General features: G+C 33.5%; 1 protein-coding gene across 1 annotated transcript in view; it reads left to right on the top strand.

Annotated features, from left to right (window-relative positions):
• LOC150077334 (protein kinase C and casein kinase substrate in neurons protein 1-like) overlaps nucleotides 1-27,523 on the top strand; it is a 233,530-nt gene that overhangs the window by 159,433 nt on the left and 46,574 nt on the right. Inside the window, exon 6 of the mRNA XM_090386779.1 lies at nucleotides 7,240-7,360. Within this exon, the coding sequence (XP_090242905.1) occupies nucleotides 7,240-7,360 (121 nt within the window). The remainder of the gene's footprint in view (nucleotides 1-7,239; nucleotides 7,361-27,523) is intronic.

The following is a 27,523-nucleotide window of genomic DNA, read 5'->3' as shown; positions in this document are numbered from 1 at the left end:
ATACTGTAATTGGTCCATAGAGCAATGGAAATCAGTTTTTCTATGGAATAATCCATCTCATCACACCCAGTTCCACTCAAATTGTAAAGTATGGGTGTGGCTGATGCCTGAAGATCATCTGCTGTTGGAGTATTTTGTGAAACCAATGAAATTTGTAGGAAGTGGGGTTATGGTTTGCAACTGGTTTCTCGTGGTTTTGCTTAGGACCTTTGATGGTTATCTGAGAAATCATGAATGCCAACAACTACTTTAACATTTGGGCAGTTCTGTGCTCCCTATTATACGGCATTTTTTTGGTACAGATCCATCACTGTTTTGCCAGAGTAATGCCCTGTGTTATATTGCCTGTTCTGGTTGAGAGTGGTTCATGCAGATAATTTTATTAGCTATTATATAATTAACTTATAACTTTTTTTTTTTTTCTTTTATATATATATAATGAGTAATACGGAAAGAAAGTTAATAAATTGTAACAAACCGTAACTAATACTTATGGGCCAACGCACTTGCAACTGCAATGGTGCATTACGACCATAATGTGTATAAAATATGTTGTATATAGCAATTAATATTGAAGACAATTCAAGAAGACAATACACGAATACGTCACATAGCCCGGTTAATTCGTGCCAAAAAATACCATGCTATGCGAAACCACGCTGATCGATGTATTTTAATGTAATGTGTTCCGACAATTTGATTATATGTGTCGGGTTGCAAAAATATATAAGTGTTTGTTTACTACAAATTGATGCACATGAAGTTCTTGCAAAAAAAGAAATTAAAATGATAAAAATTAAAAATACTAGTAAGTACAGTACAAATGATTTTTATTGCAGTATGTACATACCAAAAGAATATAAGTGAAGTATGTACTATATTTTTGTTTTGAAAAATAACTGATCAGCTTAGTTTGCACAGTTTTTTCTTCTTTTTATCTGCATACATCTCTTTATAACATCGAATGTCATTTTGCAATGCCTGCCTTACTTTCATACCTCGTTCGATGTTCGGGTCTAGAAGAACTCTCAGCACCATTACATTTCTTCTTTCCACTCATATTTGCGTATAAAGGTGTAACGTTTTTAAAAAATAATCTTTAATAAAAATACACAGCGAAAAATATTTGTATGGCTTACGCACAATCAACGACCTCACCGCTTGGAATCTAGTGTGTTTACTAATGTGTGAATGCTAGCAGAGTCCGTATATAATGGGGGTTGCGACAACAGTCAGCGTGGCCTTGAATCCATAATGCATTGGCCTATATGCTGGCATTATAATACATACATACATATGAAATGTATTGGTGCGTAACGCAGTTTCCCCCCCCCAATTTGTAAACCGCGCAATAGCAGAAACCGCGCTATGTGAGGTATTCCCGTACCAAGATAGCTTTATAGAAAACGCAAAGGATAAAGTAAGGTTAGTAGAAAAAAATATATATACAAAAAAAGAGAGAGAGAATATAAATTAAAATATATACACAAAACTTATCACTATTTACCCACAATCTAGGTGACACTGAAGGCAAAAAATGACAAGGAGTTCTCTGTTTCTGTAATGATCAATATCTGCTAAGTTATATGAAATAATAATAGTAATAAATTTAGATATTAAGTAATTTGAATCGAAACCAATAAAAGGTAGTTAAAAATTTTAGAATCAAAAGAAAGATAATATAAAGTATTTATGCAAGCACATATTGAACATTGTTGACCCGACAGAGAACATAATTTAATAATTAAAATGAGAATAAATGTAAAGCATAAAGCATATCTACCGTATCCAAGATGCGATGTAGTAACAAGTTGTCATGAACGAAATGCAAATCCCTCTAGTGAGTTAATATGCATGTCGTGACCCCGTGGTAAATAGCCAATAATTTAAGTTAACGCAAAGAGAAACATGTGGGTAGTAAGATGAATAAAAACTAATAGAGTAGGAATAATAGTACCTGAACTCCATGAAGGCAAAAATATAGTAGTACAAATAAGTAGTAGTTTCTCCTCCAACCTGGGATTACCCTAATAATTTCGAAGAAATAAGAACAAAGAGACAACTTATATTTTGCATTATCTTTAAGGTGTCCTATTTAGGACAGCTTAAAGATGATGCAAGATATAAGTTATAGCTCGGGTGTACCCAGGATCGCAAACCCTTTCCTATATTAGGACCCCGAGCTGAATTTACATGTCACCTTAGTGTAAATTTAAGTATATACAGTGTTATTATAAAATAAAATAAATGATACACTATAATTTGTAAACCGGTAAAAGTTTTCTGAGCCATAAGTCACCAAGAAAGCACAGCGTATCCCATGTACATAATATACATGGCTCTAAATCCATAAATTATGGTAATTATATTGGAGCAATGGGTTCTGGTAATAATTTTTTGAAATTAATTATACTTATTGCCTTCCCGAATTGGTATTTCAGATTCAGGTAATTTGCTATAGTATCAGAACTATTAGTTTTTTTTCCAATACAAGTTCATCTGGATATGATGAACTGATATAATCTGTTGTAATCCTGAATGAAATGTGGACAATTAAACACTCATAGATCATCTACGTAACCTACTTATGTAGGTTATCTTGGAATATTCTTTCTGTTGAATATAGATAGAGGTTTTCAATTATGCAGGATGCTGGACTTCCCATAGGGGTGCCATTTTTCTTGTAAGTATAACGAAGTTCTGTCTTATACATAAGTTTATTAAAGTATCCCAGTAGGTTGAATCAAGCTATGGCATTTTTATGTTCCAAATATAGCTTTTGGAGAACATCTTTTATATTGTCGAGATTGATACTAGTGAATAAACTGTTAAAGTCAAATGTTTGTATTTGCTGGATATTGTTATTTTTTATTGCATTTATAATTGGTAGGTTGTTATTTATGATAATAGTTTTATGTACATTATTTAATATAGTTTTAAATAACTTTTCTAATGTTTTACCTGGAATTTTAGCATAACTATCTCTACATGATGTTATCAATCTAAATGCAATAGGTGATTTATGAAATTTAGGTATACCATATATAAACAGATATTTTAGGTTATTGTAGTTTAACTTTAATTTTTTATGCAGTGCTATTAGTTTTTTGATTATTACATTAGGGAAAGATGCTATGTATTTGTATGTGTTACTGGACTGCAGTTCATTTTTAATAATTTCTATGTAATATGACTTACGTATCTTATCTTATCTTCCTTCATGGATTAGGTGATCCGCCTGTTCCGATCTCAAAGAGGTCTGCCCATCTTTTCTTTGGTCTTCCTCTGTCTCTTTTTCCTTTTGCTCTATATGTATAAGCTAATTTAGGGAATCTATTATCTTCCATTCTTTCTACATATTCTTTCCATCTTTGCCTATATTCTATAATTTTTCCTTTAATTGAGTAAATCTTCAATTCCTTTCTAATATTTACGTTTGGTATTTTATCTAATTTTGTATATCCTTTAACATATCTTAAAAATTTCATTTCTGCAGCTTGTATTCTATTAATGTCTCTTTGTTTCGGTATCCATGTTTCAGAACCATAAAGAAGTGTTGGCATTACCATTACTTTGTAAAATTTCAATTGTGTTTCTTTCCTTGTTTTCTTAGCCAAAGTTCTTTTTATTGTTCCACATATATTTTGAAATTTCGCCAATTTCTATATGACTTACGTATAATTGCATAATTGTAAGCTGCTTTGTCAACCGGAATAATTACAAAGTGTTTATATATTTCTTTGAACTGCTTATTTATTAATTTTGTATTATCTGTCAGGTCAACAATGTTCAATATATGCTTGCATAAATACTTTGTATTATCTTCTTTTGATTCTAAAATTTTTATCTACCTTTTATTGGTTTCGATTCAAATAACTTAATATCTAAATTTATTACTATTACAGTAAAAGTCTGAAAATCCGGATCGCCCGAGATTCCGGACTTTTCGAATTTAGTGGACTTTTGTATGTGTGTGCACACGCATGCATGAATGCCACAGATGCCCAGCGACAACAAGAAGCGAGCTCACAGTCGCCATTTTGAAATGAGCAATCAAACTGTGGCAACGCTATAATTTTTGTCCTACTCTTTCCATTTACCATATATAGCATACATATTTACAAGCCCATAATAATGGCTCCTAAAATAGATAAACTTCATGGTGTGAAGAGAAAGAAGATCACATTGAAACTGAGTGAAAAACTTGAAATAATTAAGAAACTAGAAAGTGGTGTGAGCAATACTGTTTTAATGGAAACATACAACATCAGAAAGTCTACAATTTACAATATAAAAAAGGCAAAAAATAAAATTCTAGAATTCACAGCCTCGTCTGAGCCTTATGCATTTATCTTTTGGAGACATTTGATATGCTAATTAATGCAACAGATAAGGAGGGAGGTCCAACTCGTAAAGAATTTTGGAAAGAATTCCATATTTTAGATGCAATTAAAATAATACAACAAGCCTGGGATGAAATTACAGAGAAGAATGTGAAAGGTGTTTGGAATAAATTGTGTCCTCAGTTTATTGATAACTTTGAAGGATTTCAAGAACCAGCACATATCGTACAAAATGAAACAAAAGCAGCCGTTACTATTGCTAACCAATTGCAGCTTGACGTTTCTACAACTGATGTCACTGATCTGCTTCAAACACACAATGCAGAGCTCAGAAATGAAGACCTCTTTGAAATGGCAAAATGTGAAGAAGCTGAGGAAGAAGAAGATTTAACAGCTGAATCTTTTCAACACATAGAAAAAGCAATTGAATTTCGAGTCACAAGACTCAAATTTGGAGCATACTAGGAAAGTTGCTACCGATTTAAAAAATGCTTATGCATGCTATTGTGAAATTTAAAAAGAAAAGAGTAGACTGTCTTGGAAACAAACGCCTCGACGCATTTCTGAAGACGACGACAACTTGTGCTTCCAACAAACCAACCACGAGTGCCGAGCCAACAATGAGTGATCAACGAGTGTGCATTTAGTCGATGATGATGATGAAGAATAAACATTCCTTAACATTTGTAAGTCATAAATAATTTCTTTATTATTATAATTTGCTTGATTTTACAGGCTGTGCTTTCATTATCCTTGATGAAATATATATATTTTTTAAACTTGAGAGCAGATTTTAGGTATATTATCATATGTTTGGAGTGAATTGAAAAGATGACATCGAGTGAGTGCGCGAGGAAACTTGGAAATGGCACTCGTTCAGGATAAATTAAAGGAAAATAAATTAAGGTAGTATGGACACATAAAGAGGACAGACAAAGATGACATTGGAAACCAGATTATAGAATAGAAATGAAAATTAGTAGGAAGAGAGAGTAAAGAAGAAATGAATAGATGTAACAAAAGAAGACATTAGGATTGTAGAATAAGGGAAGACGTGGTGGATAGAAGAACATGGAAGGAGATGAAAAGAAGGACTGTATGTTTTGTTTTTTTTTTTCCAATATCATTGAATCCTAATACAGGTTCTTGCATTTTCATGATCTTTTCTCTTATATGTTACCTTTTCCATAATCCATCTCTTAGTATGAATATTTGATTCTGGTATCCTTTGTTTGGCCTAAAACTGAACTGTTCTTCACTAAGGGTTACATTCAGTAATATTTCTAACCCTCTCCTAAAAAATATTTGCATTCATTTTACCTACTACACTAAACAGCAAAATTCCTCCTTAATTTTCACATTCCACTTTATTTATTTTTAAATATCAGTACAGTTAATGCCTTGGTTCAATCTTCTGGAACATGTCCTTCAGAAAATGACTCCTCATAATGTTATGTGACATTGTTCCTTGTGGCTTTTGCCATTTCAGATCTAATGTCATCTACACCTACTTGCCTTTCATATTTGATATTTTCCATGAGCTTTTTTACCTCAGTAATATAATATCCAAAATTCCTTGTTTCAATGTTTTCTCTCCTTCAGATACTAATAATACAGAGTATCTATATTATGCCAGATAGCATTGTAATAGCATGTCCCACACCATTACACCTTCTCCAGCAGCATGTGCTGGAGAAGGTGTATGCTTTGGGTCATGTAATGGTTAGTACACAACAGGATGGTTCCTGTGGCATATGTAGCTTCGGCGTCTCCGTAGCCAGGTGGGAAGGAGCAGCAGCAGTGCGTAGCACACGCTTCTTGATTAGACCGGGGTTCGAGCCCGTCACCACCAAATACGGAGTATGCGGAAAGGTCAAGGAATGACCACCGCATATCCCGGAGCAATATGGCCTTAGTTGCTAATGCTCCTAAAAACCAAATAACGAACACGAACATATGTAGCTTCCTTCATATATATACGCCTTTGTCAGTGCTGAAAAGCATAAATTGGGACTCATCAGACCTTATGACTTGTGTCCAGTCTTCCTGCTTCCATCTTTTGCATTCATAGCACCAATACAGCCATTTCTGGTCATTATCTGAGATAAACAACTTCCACGATGGTCTCCTACTCCCATAGTGCATTCTTTTAGGATTCTTCACATAGTGTAGTTACTGATGTGTTATGACATTTCTGCATTAAATGTAGAAACTTTAGTTCCATTTTTTGGACACTTGATAATCTATTCCAAACGTTGCACATCTTGTTCCATCACCTTTCACTTTTGCACTTGTATTTGTTTACAGATGTTTGCCTGTCACTCTTCCATTTCATAAAGAGCCAAATGACAGTCTTTGAACACTTGACAAGTGCTGCCATCTCTGTTCACACCTGCTAAATGTGCACCAACAATTGTACCTATTTGGAAGTTCATGAGATCCTGTCTGTTTGGTGAACTGATTTGAACACTAGTTGGGTGACACAGTTTTATGGTACTTTCCTGTGCACATCACACATCTTGTGGACTCTTTGATTTTACATATTTTTGCATAGATTATTGCATATAGCTGAAACCACCATGATCCTAACAGCATCCAAACAGTTTAATTGTGTTATTCACAGGCACTGAGTATATGAAAGGTTGTGATTTTAAATGCTTCTTTGCATTTGTACTTTTTCTTGAACTTTGTTGCTCTTGTATTTTACAACTCACTATACAAGTGGTTTTACTTATTTTGCCATTTAATCTGATTTTGCTGTATTATTTAGAATGTATTAGTTTCTATTTCTCAATGCATTGGAATGTTCCTTGTAATTGTTCTGTTATCCTGGATTATGATAATCATATCATTCAGTGATCACATAAGTAATTATATTTAATTTGTATTATGTTAGATTATCACAAATTTATGAAGAATACAAGCATACCATACAGAATGCTGATGCAACAAAAGACCTGAAATGGTGGTCAAATAATCATGGAGTATCAATGGCAATGAATTGGCCTCAATTTGAGGTAAGAATAAAATGTTTTGTTTTTTTCTCTATATTAGTTTGCATGACAATGATATTGGTAGAGCATTATATGAAACATTTCTGTGTGTGTGTGTGTGCGTGTGTGCGTGTGCACACACAGTCGGACCTCTATATAACGAAATCGATCGTCTCCTTGAAAAAACTCGTTAAACAGAAATTTCGTTATAAAAAAATATGACCTTTTCAGCAATGAAAAATACTGTAAATTCAGAAATATAGTAAAAGATGGGAAATAAATCAGAAATAAGTGGAAATGAATAAATTTTCTAACATTTTAAAATAATTAATTTGTACATACATATTAAGAAATTACTACTTACATGATGGTGCACACAATGTATTAATACACTTTTAAGAATTATGTCGTAAAATATTTGTTATTTTTTATTATACACCGGATTCTACTGTACGCTGTTCATAAAAATGTTCACATTCGTTTACGCACTCAAATATATTTTCTGTTACGTTTTCTTCCCACTGAAGGTCCCGACGCAAAGTTTTGAATACTGCCAACATTTCTTGTTTGGAAGGTTTAATATTGTCCTCATTTTAATCCAACTCATCGTTGATATTGTCCAGTTCTTTAAATACACTCCAAAACGTTAGTATCACTCAGATATTCAGCTACTATGACATCATTATCAACTCCTAAAAATTCGTCAAGAACAATTTCTCCACTGATCAAACCTTGCTTGGAACACTTCCCAAGATTGCTCAATGTCTTGTAGTAGTTCACCCCTGTCATCGCTGTTAATTAGCGTGTTAGCTTTTGCCATAGATTCTATAACAGAATCTATTGTTTGGGTGGTTTCTATTCTCAGTATAATTTTTTTCAATATGCACCTTCGGTGGTGCATTTTCAAATTCTTGGTAATGCCTTGGTCCATTGGCTACTGCAGTTTAGACAAGGTATTCAGGGAAAGAAAACAAATTTCACACTTGTAAGTCTCGAAATTACCAAACGAAAGTTGGCAGGGCAGTTGTGGACAATCAACGCAATTTTTCTCTTTTCTTTCATCATCTTTCTATCGAAATTTAACATTCACTGTTCAAAACTTTCACTTGTCATCCAAGCTTTTTTGTTGTTGTTGTAGTCCAACTCTAATGACTTCACTCCTTTGAAACATCAAGTTTGTTTACTTTTTCCTATTACCAAAATCTTCAGTTTTTATTACCAGCCATATTTGCATCAACCAAGGCTCCTTACTATTTTTACCACCTAAATATTTATCACCTTTAAAAGTCAGTGTCTTGTTCAGCAAACATTTAAAAAATATACCTGTTTCATCAACATTGAATGTCTTTGGGCTTGAAATAATTTTTTCAAAAATGTTTCTTTCCAATGGGTATTGTCTTCTTCAATAGCAACTCCACTTTCATCAGAAATAACTTTTTCGAGTAAGCCGATAAATTGCAGTCTTTAAATTTATCCAGCCAACCAGAATTGGCTTGGAATATTTTATGACCCAGAAAAGATATGTACTCCATAACCTTTCCTTTCTTTCATTAATGCTGATATCGGCACATTTTGATCTGGAATCAACTTCATCCACTTAAAAACTGCTTCATCTACATCTTCACACAGGCATAATTTTGCACGCTTCCAACTGGGTTCCATTTCCTCAAACAGTTTTAGAATCAAAACACGGTTTTTCAGTTGACACACTACTGGCAGGAATACCAAATTTTAAAGCTTTTTTTTTTTTTTTTTTTTTAATGCTCCGACCTACACTGTTAAGCACTTCCACTTTTTCACACTACACCCAAGGATTTTTTTTACACTACACTCAGTAAAAACTTCAAACTACTGGGTACCTGGTCTGCCTCCATGGGGCCAAGTGTGGGCAACACTGGGCCTCAGCAGGGGTCCAGTGACTAAACGGCCAGATGAACAATGATACACAACACTAAACATATTGTACACCGGATTCCACACACTTTTAAATCTCTGGCCTTCCCAGCGAACTGGTACACCAACAATAAAAGCAATGCGGAGATGGGGGAACTCCTGGTGCCTCTAGACATCAATACACTTTACACTCAAGGATTTCCTCTTAGACACTGTTAGACACTTGTGCAGCAGCTAAAAAAAAAAAAAGATTTACGGACCACTTTTACCAACCACGCAAACAGAGACAGGTGAAATTTAGTGAAAGTGTGGATGACTAATTTCTTCGAAACATCAGATGAATTTCCAGGATAAAGGAAAATCATTCCCTCCTAATTCTTTAATAGGATGCTTAAAGCAGAAAACAGGTTGACCAGAATCCATGTGCATGTCGGGAATATGCCTTAATTTTTGCCAATGCCTGTGAACACATAGATAGCAGTTGACCAGCACAACTTCTCGCTACAGTAGTGTATAGGTTTTGCTTCTTCTTTTTAGTCATTGCTGACCTCTGCTGGGCAAAGGCCTCTTCCAAAACCTTCCATCATATTCTATCCTGCACCGTGTTTGACCAGTTTCCCCCTGCAGGGTTTTGTGGGCACCAATAAATTGTAAATGTTTTAGCTCTTAATTCATGGAATTAATCTGTTTAGCTCTTAAAAGCTAAAGGGATTAATTCTTAATCCTTTTAGCTCTTAATTCGTGCTTTTTACAGCATCAGCTTTATTGCCTAAAACACAGAGGTGCAAACAGTGCATACCCAGGTCTCTCGAAATCAATTTGTTATATGGAAATTTTCTTCATTATACGAAAAATATTTTCAATGTAATTTTTTTTTTTTTTTTTTATGAAAACCCCAAACACGAAAGGTATCAAAAAACCTATAGTACTTAGTACCGTGCATAGGTTGAAGGAGAAGTATGGGGGGAGAGGGATGCCGGAAACTTTGCTCTAGAGACTAAACATGGGTTTCACCACTTCAAGCCTCCAATAAGCAAAGTGGTGGTATTTCACCGGTTGATGAAAGTCATCTACCACCTGAGGGGAATTCAAAAAAAGTTTGCTACATAGAAAAATTTTCTATATGGAAGTTCGTTAAAGAGAGGTCTGAATGTATATCGTCAAACTCGGCTATATCATCACAATTATGTCATTTAAAAAATTCTGTATAAATTATGCCATTTTTATAACCTCATCATTTAAAAATTGCATACCTCTGCTATAGATGTAGAAACACCTATACCTACATTAGAAGAAATACAAGAAAGCATAGAACTGCTAAAAAATAATAAAGCTCCAGGCCTGGATGGAATTGCCTCAGAATTAATTAAAAATGGAGGGGAAACTCTAGCCAAAAAATTACAGTTGGTCGTCGACTCACGACCGACTTCTGTTCTGACTGACAGGTCGTAAGTCGATCTGGTCGTATGTCGGCCATATATTTATTAACAGTATTTTTTAACCTTTCTAATCTTTTTATCATCTTTATAATTTATTTTTATAATCTTTTAAATTTTTATCATCTTTTATTTTTCATTTTAAAGCGATACTGTACATACCTTTGTTTCTACGCCTAGGCCATCTCTCTCTATGAGGTTAAATTACAACGTTCTCTACATTTTAATTGGTTTATTATTCATACTGTTTATAAAAAAACAAAACTACAATCTATAATTATATTGTACATAATGTGAAAAATAATAATGTACTGTAAACACAAAAATACAATCTAAAATTAATGTAAAAATTAACACAAATGAAATTTACAAAATCTATTTTTAATCTTTGCTTGTGCTGGGTTGTGCATCGTCAGGGTCATGTTCTTGGGTTGAGGTAGGAGATGTTTATTTATAGAGACATTATGCAAAGCAAATCTTTTTTTTAAAACGCTTAAGCCACCCAGTACTAGCCTGAAAATCTTCTGCGTAATCGTCTCCGGTGCGTGATTTTAAACTCTGAAACAAACTTCTAGCCTTTGCTTGCACTATATGAAGGCTCATGGGTGTATTTTTTTGTGTTAAATTTTCCATCGATACCGTGGAATGTGATAACTTCAAGTCACGTGCCATCGTATTCACTTTCTTTCCGCCTTCATACTGCTGGATAATTTTCATTTTACACTCTAAATCAATAGTTTTCCTTGACTTCTTAGCTGGCGTATGTGTAGATGAAGGCATTTTCCTTTTACTAAACATTTTTATGGGTATTTCAGTAGAATTTTAATTAATACACCACACGCAACAGATGCTTGAAAGCGACTGGGTGTATGTGCCTGGTGCTGTCCTCAGGCCTCCCATCATCGATGTGCCTCCTCACCTGGGTTATGGGTGTCCTCAGTAGTGACTTCCTGATTTATTATTAATTTATTCATTTATTTATTATTATTATTTTTTTTGTGGTTGTAATCATAAGTCGCATAGGTTGTAAGTCGACAACCAAGTGTATATGAATTTTTCATATTAATATGAGAAAAGGAAGAAATACCAGCAGAATGGAAGGACTCATCACTAATATTACCAATTTATAAAAAAAGGAATGCCATAATTATAGAGGAATATCTCTACTCTCTTCATGCTATAAAATTTTTCCAAACATCCTACTAAAAAGAATTACTTCATTTGCTGAAGATAACATGGGTGAATACCAACCAGGATTCTGAAGGAATAGATCTACTATAGCCCAAATCTTTATATTTAGACAAATATTGGAAAAGAAATGGGAATACAACCAACCAGTACATAACCTTTTTATTGATTTTAAAAAAAGCCTATGATAGTATTCATAGAGAAAACTTATGGAATAAACTAAAAGAGTTTGGTATTCCACAAAAATTGATTAAAATCTGATAAAGATGGATGGTAGTAGGGGTATTGTTCTCTCAAATGGAACCAAATCAGATGCATTCAATATCACAATTGGATGATTCCCTCTCACCAATTCTTTTTAATCTTGCTTTAGAGATGTGTATCAGGGAATGAACAAAGATGATACAGATAGAACAATGATCCTAGGATTTGCAGATGACATAATCTAGTTAGCAACAATCTGGGAAATATACAAAATACGTTTAAAAAATTAAGAACAGCTTCTGGAAAAATTGGACTCCAAATTAACCAAGAAAAAACTAAATATTTAAAAGACGCAAAAGTGATAATAAACAAGACATAAATTTTCTAATTGATAATGTGAACTTTAAAATTGTAACTTCATTAAAATATCTAGGTTCAACGATAAATAGTTGAAATAATACCAGCATAGAAGCTAAGGCTAGAATCCAGGCAAGAAATAGAGCATATTTTTCAATTCAGCATCTTCTATCCTCTAAAATATTATCACATAGACTTAAAATAGATCTATATAAACCCTGTATTAGAAGGTCCTATATGGAGCAGAAACTTGGAACACAGCTATCCATGATAATAATATGGTACAACGATTTGAAAATAAAATACTTAAAGATATTTGGGCCCATTAAAGATAACCTAACAGAAGAATGGAGAAGGAGACATAACATAGAACTGTATCGAAAATTAAATCACTGCTGATCGTCTATGGCATATTGAAAGAATGGACGACTCCAGTGCAGCTAAAAAGGCATACCAATATATACTAACAGGTAAAAGACCAAGAGGATGCCCTGTCAATGATGGAATAACAGACTGGACAGATCGAGTGAAGGACAGAAAGGAATGGAGGAAGATTGTGCTTGCAGCCAAGAACCGTGGAGGTTCATCAGGCTGAAGAAGATACCTCTGCTATAACATCAGTGAACTGACCAGTAACATATATTTTAGAATGCATAAAGCATTCATTAGTCTCTGTTGGTGCTGTGTTTTGAATAGCAATCTGCTGTATAACGTTCTTAGATACTGTATTTTTGTATTCAAAACACAAATAGTATTAGTATACTGTGCAAAACGAATGCAGTGTTGTTTGCAATAACATAGATACTCGTTGCTTCAGCAAGCAATTCAGCATGATGTTCATTACAAAAAAAAAAAAAAAAGGAAAAAAAAAGTAGTAGGCATGGACTTATCTACAAATGGGTGAATTTTAGGAAATCATTATACAGTACCTTGTTAGCTGGTTTGTAATGCTAATTTGTTTTAACAGCTTCCTTTGTGGTGTTAAAAATTCTCCTTTGTTGTTGAATTCTTTCCTCACTTACACTGAAGAACTTGAAGTTAGTAAATTTTGGAGGGGCCATTTCAACAGTTTTATGAACCCACTTCTCAGGATAGAGCTCAATTAATATGCCATAAATATTTATTACAGTTTTTTTTTTTTTTTAGTTGACTAAATAGCTGCTTCCTTGTTTTGCTTCTCTTCAGTAAGAACAGGACAGCATTACTCTAACTTCTCTTTTGAAAGAAAAATAACTTCATTGATAGAGACATAGAACATTAGGGGTTAACAGTTATAATATTACTCATTTATAATATCAAGAATGTTGCAGACCCTCTATGATGTTGCAACTGAGTTTCACTGTATTAACTTTTCATATGCTAAACTAGCAGCCTGTCCAGTATAGGATTCTTATTTCCTGGTACCCACTACAAGTTTTGGAAGGAGGCAGACGAAGAGCAGACATGTTGGATCCAGCACTTAAACTGATTTTCTATTAAATTAATTTCTACAATATTTTGTATTTATAAATTTTAAATTTTATTATTATTATTAGTAATAGTAGTAGTAGTGGCATATGATGTAAAAAAGTAAGCCTAGCATCAGCCAAAAAAAATTCCCACATCACCTGTCTATTCCCTCCATTAATTTGTTTAGTTCCTCCTTAAATTTATTCTAACTGCCCACTTTGCAAGAACATGGAAGTGTGTTTCAAAAATCAACCACCCATTGACTGAATGCAAACCTTCCAACCTCTGTCATGCAAACATTCCCTCCTTAGTTTGAATTTGCACTCCCTCATGTGCGTAATCTGAGCAACAGGAAGAATACTATCAGCATTGGGCTTTTCTCAATCCTTTTAAAGCCTTAAACACCTCAATCAGATCAGGTGCAGGTGTAGTTGTTGGTGACTCTATTGTCAGGGAAACGGGGAACATGCTTTGTAAAATGGATAGGTGGAACAGGACCAGGGTATGTCTGCCAGGGGCAAAGGTTGATGACGTTGTAGAGCAGATATCATCTTTTAAGGGCACAAAAGGTGATATAGTTGTACACGTTGGCACTAATGATATCAAGAGTAGGAGACCGGCAGAATTGCTTAACAAGTACAGGTCACTGTTGAAAAAAATCCGTGAATTAGGGTTGAATTTGAAAGTGTCTGCAATTCTGCCCAGACACGATAGGAGGGATTATATGATGAGAGCCCTGTCGATCAATTCAGCCCTGGAAGGATTGTGCAAGGCTCAAGGGGTAGCATTTTTTTCAGCCTGGTCTGTACTTGTTAACAGGAGAGACTGCTTCTACAGGGATGGGATACACTTAAATAGAAAGGGTGCAAGAATATTTGCTGATGCTATCGAGGCAGTGTTAGGTGGGTCGGAAAACTGCTAGCTTGGGTGGAGACAAAGACGAATAGATTAACAGTAGCCACTGGCAGAGGTGAAAGATTCTTGCACTGCTTCTATTGGAATGAGCAGAAGCCTGAAAAACAAGATGCAGGATATTTCAGAGACTGCTGGGAGTCATTGCGGTACAAGTAAACACATGGGTTGTGTTAGGGTAGCTAAGAATAGAAATAGGTGCATGTATACTTGCGTGTACACCAATGCTAGGAGTTTAGTAAATAAATTTGATGAATTTGAGGTATTGCTCAAAACATCAAAGGCAGATATTGTTGGGATATCAGAGACGTGGTGTCACACAGATATAAGGAATGCAGAACTGGAATTTGGGGAGTACAACGTCTACAGAAAGGATAGACTGGATAGGAAGGGAGGAGGGGTTATGCTATTAGTTAAGAAATACATAAAATCCAAGGAAGTGAAGCCAGTGGACATCGCTGGACAGTGCAGTGTCGAGTCAGTTTGGTGTGACATAAGCATTGGGAGATCAAAATTGAGAGTAGGAGTGTGCTATAGACCTAATGACTCTGATGAGTATAATAAGAAACTGTACAGGGAAATAGAGTGGGCCAGTAAATCAGAGAGTCTTATAATGGGAGATTTTAATTTCCCAGATATTGACTGGAATTTGGGGGCTGGTCACTCACACACTAGCAAGGCTTTTGTGGATTTATTGGATGATTGTTTTCTACATCAGCATATTCGGGAGGCAACTAGAGGGAGGAATACTCTTGATTTGATTATCAGTAGTGATTCTTCGTGCATTAAGAATCTGCAGGTAAATGAACCACTAGGTGGCAGTGATCACAGTGTGCTGAAATGGGATTTACTCAAAGAGGTAACTACCATTAGGGGTAAAGGGAAGGGTTATTGCTTTCGTAAAGGCGACTACGATGGACTGAGACAGCATTTAAATTCTATACAGTGGGACCAACTGATGATGTTACCAACAGCAAATGCAAAATGGGAAGCATTCAAAGAACTTATCTTGGAAGCTACTAGGCTTTACATACAAACCAAGAAATATTGTTCAAGGTTTAGGCCTAAATGGATGTCAGATGAACTGATGAGGCATATGGCAGTGAAGAAACATGCATGGGATACATACAAATTAACACATGACACAGAAGCCTATGATAGATACAAGTTGATCTGTAACCAAGTTGCAAAGGCAGATTACGAGAAATCTTTGGCAAGGGATGCAAAGAAAAACAGCAAAGAGTTCTTTACTTATGTAAACTCTAGAAGGAAGGGGATGAATCAGATTGGACCACTTGATATCGATGGTTCAACTGTTGATGATCCTGCTCATGTAGCTAACAAACTAAATGAATATTTTGCATCGACATTCACACATGAGGAGTTATTTAGCGAGGGGAAAGCCAGAGGTGTATTCAACTCTAGCAGTAAGCTAGAGAATCTTGTAATAACTGAGAGTAAAGTGGAGGAGAAATTGTTGAAGATAAACACAAGAAAGGCACCCGGGGTGGATGGGATCTATCCAGTTAAATTAAAGGAGCCAGCAGAAGAAGTAAGCAAACCCTTAGCCATAATTATGAGAGCTTCCTTGGACTCAGGGGAGGTACCCACAGACTGGAGATGTGCAAATGTGACCCCAATTCACAAAGGAGGATCAAAGGCTGACACAAGTAATTATAGACCTGTGAGTTTAACTTCTGTTCCAGGAAAATTAATGGAGGCACTAGTTAAAGAAGCACTGCAGGATCATTTAGACAAGACTTCAGTTATAGCTCGGACACAGCATGGTTTTGTTAAGGGGAAGTCTTGCCTGACCAATTTGATTGGATACTATGATGCAGTCACAAAGGAACTGGATGCAGGGAATAACTTTGATATTATATACTTGGATCTTAGAAAGGCTTTTGATACTGCTGCACAAATTGGAGCAGTGTGACATTGGAGGCAAATTGCTGCTGTGGATAAAGGGGTGGCTGAGGGTGAGAAGACAGAGAGTGGTAATCAATGGACACTGCTCGTCGTGGACTAATGTTATTAGTGGAGTCCCTCAGGGCTCAGCGTTGGGTCCATTATTGTTTTCTGTATTCATAAATGATATTGATGATGGTATATCAAGCTTAATGTCGAAGTTTGCAGACGATACAAAGGTAGGCAGGTTTGTCAAGGAAACTACTGACACTATGCTGCTGCAACAGGATCTGGAAAGGTTGAGCAGATGGGCTGAGAGGTGGCAAATGAAGTTTAACATTGACAAATGTAAAGTACTACACATGGGAAACAGCAACCCCAGAGCAACATATCAACTCTGTAGTACTACACTGACAGTAGTAGAGAATGAAAGGGACCTGGGGGTGGTTGTGCAGGCAGATATGAAGTTCTCTGAGCAGTGCAGACGGGCTGCAAGAGTAGCTCATGGTGTATTGTCAATGATATATAGCAATATTTCTAGCAGGGATAAGGAGGTGATTATTCCCTTGCATAAGGCAATGGTCAGGCCACACCTAGAGTACTGTATACAGGTCTGGAGGCCTCATTTCAAGAAGGATGTAGAGCTGCTGGAACGAGTACAGAGAAGGGCAACAAGATTAGTGAATGGAACAAAGGGGTGCTCTTACGAAGAAACGCTTAAGTTTTGCAAATTACAGTGTCTGGAGACTAGGCACCAGCGAGGTGATCTGATAGAGGTGTATAAAGCTTTGAATGGTTTGAGCATGCTCAATGCTGATGGGATTCTTCCTCTCGCTCAGAATAATCACCTGAGAGGGCATAAATTCAAATTGAGGAAAGACAGATGTAGGATAGACGTGCGGAAATTTGCCTTTAGCCAGCGGGTGGTTGGTTGGTGGAACAGACTTCCATCCCTTGTCGTGGAAGTTGATAGCCTAAATAAGTTTAAGGCTCAGCTGGACAGGTATTTTGAACGAACAGAGGGGTGAAGAGTGGTGAACTTCGGTTTCTTTTTTTTTTTTTTTTTTTTTTTTTTTGGCTGATGCTGCATAAGCTTGCTTTCTTGCATCAAATGCCTCTGCTAATGCTAATATATGAAATATTTCATTTTATTTCTATATTAAATTGAAACAGTCTCATTATTTAATAGCCACAACTCCAATGTACAAAACTGTTTTTATGAAGCTCCAACTTATCTATGAAGAAAAGAAACATGTACACAAGCCAGTCCCAACAAATGATATATATATATATATATATTTATATATTAATAGTTATATTAGTGATAAAAGGAAAGCAAGAAATAAAGCAAAGCAAGAAAGTTAAAAGACAATAACTAATATTTATGGGTTAATGCAGTTGCAAGCAATCATGCAATACACCCACAATGTCTACAGAATATCATTAGAAAAAGTAAATCAATCCAATAATAAGAATACCATCAAGGACTTATGAAAACGCAAAAAAAAAAAAAAAAAATTATTATTATTATTATCGCTTTTTACCGACAATCTAGATGACTTCAACTGGGGCCAACCACCCAGAATGAAGGCAAAAAACGATAAGAAGTTCTCTGTTTCTGTGATGATCAATATATGCTAAGTAATTTAAATCTAAACCAAATATAAACCAGTATAGGCCGAACATAAATCGAATATAAATAAATCGAATGAAGATAATTAATTAAGAAAAGTTTTTGAAATATTAGAATCAAAGGTAAGAAATATAAGTAAAATATAAAAATGTAAGCATATATTAATCATCGTTGACCCGACAGAGAACGTAATTTAAGGATTAAAACAAGATTAAATATATAATACATACTACATTTGACCGTATCTAGGACATAATGTAATAGTCGTCAAAATAATATGTGGTGCCCCCTATGTGATGGATACGGTAAAAATAAATAATTAAATTAACGCAAAGAGAAACATGCAGATAGTAAGAAGAAAAACTAAAGGAGTAGGAAAAATAGAACCTGAACTCCACAAAGGCGAAAAATAGTGGTATAGATAAGAAATAGTTTCTCCTACGTCCTCGGATTGCCCTAATAATTTCGGAGAAATAAAAATAAAGAGTGTAGGACAGCTTAAAGGCATTACAAGATATAAGTTGTGGCTCGGGTATGCCCGGGATCGCAAACCCGTTCCTATAGTAGGACCCTGAGCTGAATTTGCATGTTATCTCAGCGTGAATTTAAGTAAATTAAATGAATTTAACTATATGTATTAAAAAAAAAAAAAAAAAAACAAAAAAATGATACACTGTAATTTGCAAGCCAGTGGGTACAAGTTTTCTACGCCGTAAGACACCAAGAATGCAAAGTGTATCCTATTTACATATATACATGGCACTAAATATAACGATTTTATTGAAAATTATATTGAAACGATAGGTTCAGAAAACAAATTTCTGAAATTAATTATGCTAATTGCTTTCCTGAAGTGATATTTCAGGTAAGCGATAGGGAAATTATTATTGATCAACCTGCCGTACAACGCTGTTAAGCCCGCTGAACAATTTTTATTACTATTGCAGATATAAGCAATCCTTAAACATTGCGATAAAATTATATTAGCATGCACTGATTTTGATACATTTGATTTCCAGTTTGTAAGGCTGACTACGTTAAAATTAAATGCATCTCTTTTATTATATACGTTTACGTCTATTTTATTATTATGTAATATTTCTATATGAAGATCCAAGTAATTTGCTATAGTATCGGAACTATTAGTTTTTTCCAACACAAGCTCCCCTGGATATAATCCACTGTAATCCTGGACAAAATGTGGACAATTAAAAACACATATATCATCTACGTATCTGTATATAAGTAGGTTATCTTGAAATTCTCTTTCTGTATAATACAGATAAAGGTTTGCGATTATGCTTGATGCTGGACTTCCCATAGGGGTGCCAGTGACTTGCAAATATAACGATGTTCCGTCATATATATAGTTATTAAAGATGCATAATTTTATTAGAGAATTCCAATAGGTTAAATCAACCTTTATAGCATTTTTATTTTCTAAATATAGTTTCTGGAGGACGACTTCTAAGTTATTAAGGTTAATGCTCGTAAATAGACTGTTAAAGTCAAAAGTTTGTATTTGATGAATATTATTATTTTTTAGAGCATTTATAATAGGTAAGTTATTATTTATTATAATAGTTTTATTTAAGTTATTTAATATACTTTTAAGTAACTTTTCTAACGTTTTTCCGGGAAATTTCGCATAACTATCTCTACATGATGTTATGAATCTAAAAGCAATTGGTGTTTTGTGAAATTTGGGTATGCAATATATAAATGGATATTTTAGGTTATTATACTTTAACTTTAATTTTTTATGCAATGCAATTAATTTTTTGATTATTATATTAGAAGAAGATGTTATCTGTTTATATGTACGGCTAGACTGTAGTTCATTTTTTATAATATCTATATAATATGATTTACATATGATTGCATAATTGCAAGCAGCTTTGTCAACGGGAGTTATTATAAAATGTTCATGTATATCTTTGAGCTGCTTATTTATTAATTTGGTATTATATAGATTATCCTGTACGAATTTCAATTGATTATATTTATTAGATATGATATTAAGCATTGTAAATAACCACATGTGATAAGCTTCAACCGGTATATTATGTTTGTATGCTGATCTTATGCAGTATTTTAGTAAATCTAGATATAACAATTTTTTAAAATTAGATTTATTAATAGGTGGATTAGGTCGAAATTTAAAACCAGTGATAAAATATCTCTAAGTTCGGGATATGGGATTATATCTAAATTGCCGGTTATGATGTGATTATGGTTAGGATCCACGTATCTATGAAATGAAGGTTTGTGACAAACACATGTATCCTGTCCGATGTTAATATTGTGAAGGTTTGTAGCTATTGTTTTATAGTTACACGCTTTAAGACCAAATGGTTTAGAATATCTAAATCTGATATTAATATGTAAGTTATTAATAGGCAGCAAGTCATTACGTAAATTAATAGTTTTATGTATATCTAAATCATCCATCATTTTATTTTGAAAGTATAAGATGAGGACAGAGTTTTCAGGCTGCTTGCTAACATTCAAAATATTAATTCTGAATTTAAAAATATCCAATATAATGTGCATAAGGTGGGAGGATGCAAAGACGTAATCATTGGTTTTTCTATATAGTGCTTTGAGTACACTAAGTTTAATACTGAAAAGTGTGTTGTGAATTTTGCTAATATTTATAGGATCCGTATCCCACATTTTAAATAAATCTATAAAGTCTCCTAGATGTTCTCGGTTGCTTTTATACGTGTTGGATTTACTATATTTCCTATTGCGATTATCTTTACGAAGTTTGGCAATTTGAAACATATTATAAACACAAATATCTTTTAAATTATTCGTCATATATTTTTGATTAAATTTATTATTTAGACCGTATGGATATAGTGTTTTATATTGTAAAATGCTAATTTCTTCTTGCAATAATCTTTCATTTGCGTTGTTAATTACGTTAAGTATTGAAATGAAAATATTACCAAAAGTATGTTTTTGGAAATGTCTGAATTCAATATCATGTTCCAGATTACCTGTTTTCTTACTGGATTTGTTATTATAAGTTTTAATATCGGAACGATGAAGGTTCATTCTGATATTTAGTTTATTGCTAGTTTGACCAATATATTTAACATTGCAAGTACGACAAGTGATCATATATATAACATTATTCATTTTACAGAATATATGTGAATTCGTATTCATTGTAGCATGATTTGGATGCATATAGGGGCAAGTAAGACATAATTTGTTATTACAAGGTTGAAATTTAAGAGATCGGATATTAGTGCCAGAAGCATTATATGCTAAACTGCTCTGTAAAGTGTGTGATATTTGCGTATGTGTAAATGTATTAACATGGTTAGGATTACTATCCAGGGCAACAATAGTATCCTCGGTCACTTTTATCCTACTCTGCCGATGTAGTATATTATTATTATTATATTTGAGTGACATAATAAGCGCAAAGTTAATATAAAATAAAATAAAAGCAAAGTTAATATAAAATATAAAATAAAATCAAGATGCGCAATCATAAATCCATGAAGGTAAAATTAAGAAAGATCAATCAATGCAGTTAAGAAAAAAGAAAAAAGAAATATAATAGAAAAAGCAATCATAGGTAGTGTATACTTAACCTAAGCAAAGCTTTTGTATATATTAATAGTTATATTAGTGATAAAAGGAAAGCAAGAAATAAAGCAAAGCAAGAAAGTTAAAAGACAATAACTAATAACTAGTAAAATAGACGTAAACGTATATAATAAAAGAGATGCATTTAATTTTAACGTAGTCAGCCTTACAAACTGGAAATTTCGACCTAATCCACCTATTAATAAATCTAATTTTAAAAAATTGTTATATCTAGATTTACTAAAATACTGCATAAGATCAGCATACAAACATAATATACCGGTTGAAGCTTATCACATGTGGTTATTTACAATGCTTAATATCATATCTAATAAATATAATCAATTGAAATTCGTACAGGATAATCTATATAATACCAAATTAATAAATAAGCAGCTCAAAGATATACATGAACATTTTATAATAACTCCCGTTGACAAAGCTGCTTGCAATTATGCAATCATATGTAAATCATATTATATAGATATTATAAAAAATGAACTACAGTCTAGCCGTACATATAAACAGATAACATCTTCTTCTAATATAATAATCAAAAAATTAATTGCATTGCATAAAAAATTAAAGTTAAAGTATAATAACCTAAAATATCCATTTATATATTGCATACCCAAATTTCACAAAACACCAATTGCTTTTAGATTCATAACATCATGTAGAGATAGTTATGCGAAATTTCCCGGAAAAACGTTAGAAAAGTTACTTAAAAGTATATTAAATAACTTAAATAAAACTATTATAATAAATAATAACTTACCTATTATAAATGCTCTAAAAAATAATAATATTCATCAAATACAAACTTTTGACTTTAACAGTCTATTTACGAGCATTAACCTTAATAACTTAGAAGTCGTCCTCCAGAAACTATATTTAGAAAATAAAAATGCTATAAAGGTTGATTTAACCTATTGGAATTCTCTAATAAAATTATGCATCTTTAATAACTATGTATATGACGGAACATCGTTATATTTGCAAGTCACTGGCACCCCTATGGGAAGTCCAGCATCAAGCATAATCGCAAACCTTTATCTGTATTATACAGAAAGAGAATTTCAAGATAACCTACTTATATACAGATACGTAGATGATATATGTGTTTTTAATTGTCCACATTTTGTCCAGGATTACAGTGGATTATATCCAGGGGAGCTTGTGTTGGAAAAAACTAATAGTTCCGATACTATAGCAAATTACTTGGATCTTCATATAGAAATATTACATAATAATAAAATAGACGTAAACGTATATAATAAAAGAGATGCATTTAATTTTAACGTAGTCAGCCTTACAAACTGGAAATCAAATGTATCAAAATCAGTGCATGCTAATATAATTTTATCGCAATGTTTAAGGATTGCTTATATCTGCAATAGTAATAAAAATTGTTCAGCGGGCTTAACAGCGTTGTACGGCAGGTTGATCAATAATAATTTCCCTATCGCTTACCTGAAATATCACTTCAGGAAAGCAATTAGCATAATTAATTTCAGAAATTTGTTTTCTGAACCTATCGTTTCAATATAATTTTCAATAAAATCGTTATATTTAGTGCCATGTATATATGTAAATAGGATACACTTTGCATTCTTGGTGTCTTACGGCGTAGAAAACTTGTACCCACCGGCTTGCAAATTACAGTGTATCATTTTTTTTTTTTTTTTTTTTTTTTTTTTAATACATATAGTTAAATTCATTTAATTTACTTAAATTCACGCTGAGATAACATGCAAATTCAGCTCAGGGTCCTACTATAGGAACGGGTTTGCGATCCCGGGCATACCCGAGCCACAACTTATATCTTGTAATGCCTTTAAGCTGTCCTACACTCTTTATTTTTATTTCTCCGAAATTATTAGGGCAATCCGAGGACGTAGGAGAAACTATTTCTTATCTATACCACTATTTTTCGCCTTTGTGGAGTTCAGGTTCTATTTTTCCTACTCCTTTAGTTTTTCTTCTTACTATCTGCATGTTTCTCTTTGCGTTAATTTAATTTAATTATTTATTTTTACCGTATCCATCACATAGGGGGCACCACATATTATTTTGACGACTATTACATTATGTCCTAGATACGGTCAAATGTAGTATGTATTATATATTTAATCTTGTTTTAATCCTTAAATTACGTTCTCTGTCGGGTCAACGATGATTAATATATGCTTACATTTTTATATTTTACTTATATTTCTTACCTTTGATTCTAATATTTCAAAAACTTTTCTTAATTAATTATCTTCATTCGATTTATTTATATTCGATTTATGTTCGGCCTATACTGGTTTATATTTGGTTTAGATTTAAATTACTTAGCATATATTGATCATCACAGAAACAGAGAACTTCTTATCGTTTTTTGCCTTCATTCTGGGTGGTTGGCCCCAGTTGAAGTCATCTAGATTGTCGGTAAAAAGCGATAATAATAATAATAATTTTTTTTTTTTTTTTTTTTTTTGCGTTTTCATAAGTCCTTGATGGTATTCTTATTATTGGATTGATTTACTTTTTCTAATGATATTCTATATATTTATATATATATATATATATATATTTTTTTTTTTTTGTTAGTTGTTGGCAAATAGTAAAACTTCAGCATCAGCTTCTGTGGCCATAATGCACTTCCCAAAGTTTTTGCATTTTACTCTGATCCAAGCCTGAGGCAGGATTCGAACCCACGACCTTTGGGTTGCCAGGCAGGCACTTTACCCACCTGGGTAGCCCGGTCGGCAACAAATGATATAGCCAATCTTAGAAGACAGATACATAAATCCTGTATGTATCTATAACAAAGGAAAATGACAAGGCTGACCATCTGAAGAAACTGAACATCTTGAATTTTTGTAGATTTTAATTTTTGGGAAATACCTATAAGAAAGGTTGTTCCAGAAAACCTCAAATACAAATCTGAAATCTCTTATAACACAGATTGTTCCCACATCTGAGATGGTATCTCCCAAACCTGTTCTGAAGCTTCTAGACTCCATTCAAAAGAGGGAAGTTAGGTTTGTTGAAAAATGTTCTTTCTGCTCTCTGTCTCACAGACTCGGTTTGTGCTACATGCCTTTCAGGAGGGATGTATACCAATTCAGAAGCAGCGTTGTCCTTCTGAATTAGCTTACTGTAATTCCAGTCAGCATCCATTTACTGCCTAACCCCAAACTTATAGAACCATTTTGCTTCCTCATTTATCCCTCTACTTCTGTTTTCTGATAAAAGAATATTACAATCTACAGAAATATAAGTGTAATACATAGCTGCCAACTACAAATTTTCCAAATCTACTTTTTTGACTCATTTGACTCCTCCAACTCACTGTTGTACCAGAGTTAGTACCACAGAGGTTCTGCCTTTTTGTATCTGTTTTTATCTTTTTATTTTTGCAAAAAATAGTAAAACTTCATTAAAATCAGAATTTTTTTCCTTCATTTCTTTAACGAACATATGACCATGAAACACCTGAGAATAGTTTTGCTGTAATTGTTTAGTTAGCCTTAAAAAAAGAAAAAAACTTTATTCTGCAGATATTATTTCCAGTGCAGCCCAAAGATGATACCCTCTCTCAATTTAGAAAGAAATAAAGATTAATAAAAGAATTTACTTTGTTAAAAACTAATAAGTAAAGATATGTTTTCAGAGAAAATAAATTGTGAGTTTTCATCTCAAAATTGTATATTTCCAGTAGTCTAGAAATAAGAGCAAAAACACCACACACATCCCTGTCAATAAATTAGTAAAGGCTGCCATCCTTGTTGATCACAATTACAAAAGACTAATATAGAGACAAGTGCAGATGGTAAGGAAAAAAAAAAGCTTTAGTACAAGTCTACACGTTACACTATGAGATGGTTTGTGTGCTAATATAACCCAATGAAGTGTTAAAACTTCAAATATTTAATACACTCAATGAATCAATTTATTAAATTGTTTCTCTTATGAATTCGTAAGACTAAAGTGTCTTAGGAATTCACAAGAGTGTTGTCCAACAGTCTGCTAGCTCCAAATGGAATTCATAGATAGAAAGTTGCCCATCTGGGTTATCTGAAACATTGAATTAAATATTATTTAACTAATTGTATTTGGAGAACCAATTCATCATCTGATAACACTATTCAGAAAAGAAATTTTTTGAAATCTGGACTAACCAAATTGAATCAATTTCTCAAAAAAAAAAAAAAAAAATTCCAGTATGTCTCAATATCAATGAGGATAAAGAAATAGATATTTTGCAGGTAAGTTCTGTTAATTGCAATATGAAAACCTTCCAGACACTATTATGAAAGAAGAAAATAGATGTACAGTGCCCTTTGTTGGAGAACTGACAAGTGCACAAAGACATGAAATATAACAAGTTTATCTGAAGTCATTTTTGTCATAAATAATTCCTTATAACAATGCTGAGTGTCAGAGAATATTCAGCCAAGTGAAAAAAAAAAACAACAACAACTAAATTCAGATCTCTTTGTGGTGTGGCTTTGGAGATGTTCATGACACACAAGTCTAAGCAGCAGTGTCATTGTTATAAACAAAACTCTGATTTAATATTTCTGAGGCACCTCCGTAGCCAGGTGGGCAGGAGCAGAAATGCATAGCACACACTTCTTGATTAGACCGGGGTTCGAGCCTATGACCACCAAATATGGAGGATGTGGAAAGGTCAGGAAATGACCACCGCATTTTCCTGGAGCAATATGGCCTTAGTTGCTAATGCGCCTAAAAACCAAATAACAAACAAACAATATTTCTGATGAGGAGCAAAGTCTGCTACAGTATCTTCCATGATGCAATCATAATCAGTTGATATCTAACAGGCAATCCTAACAGAAATCCATTGACAGAAAAATGTTAGGTAAGCTAATATTTAAAAGCATAACATACTAGTAAACAATTTCCAATAGCTGTATTTTAATAAAATGTATATTTTGACAGTGGAATTCAATTTTTAGTGGTGTGGGCTTTAAAATAATCTGCTTTTTCTGAAAAATTTCCTATTTTCCTCCTTTTTTTTTTTTTTTTTTTTTTTTTTTTTTTTTTTTTTTTGTGAAGAACTCCTGGTTTTTGCAAAAATCATGCTGTTTTTTTTTTTTTTTTCTGCTTAAACTCCAGCTTTTTGAAATTCAAAAGTTGGCAACTATGCAACCTTTCACTTTTTGGAGTTTTTATAAAAAGAAAAAAATGGAAAAGAATTTACTGAGAAACCAGGGTACAAAAAACCTAGAGAGAACTAGTCACAATGGCAGGAAATGATGAACCATGAGATCTGATATACAATTTGCCCATTGATAAGGTTCAGCCTGGAGAAATATTTAGTTCCATATAACATCCACACTCCTGACTTCCCAAATGGTGGTTTCTCCTGGGAGAAACCACCATTTGAGAAGCTGCTGTGGACAATATATTAAATAGAATTATAACTAAGGATGGCGCCTCCGTAGCCAGGTGGGAAGGAGCAGCAGTGCATAGCACATGCTTCTTGATTAGACCGGGGTTCGAGCCCGTCACCACCAAATACGGAGGATGCGGAAAGGTCAGGATATGACCACCACATATCCCGGAGCAATATGGCCTTAGTTGCTA

This window comes from Mastigoproctus giganteus, chromosome 12 (assembly GCF_048544385.1).
Source record: "Mastigoproctus giganteus isolate SK-2022 chromosome 12, ASM4854438v1, whole genome shotgun sequence".
NCBI classification, from domain to species: Eukaryota; Metazoa; Arthropoda; class Arachnida; order Uropygi; family Thelyphonidae; genus Mastigoproctus; species Mastigoproctus giganteus.
The sequence above is the reverse complement of the archived record's forward strand: the minus strand, read 5'-3'. Positions and strand labels throughout refer to the sequence as shown.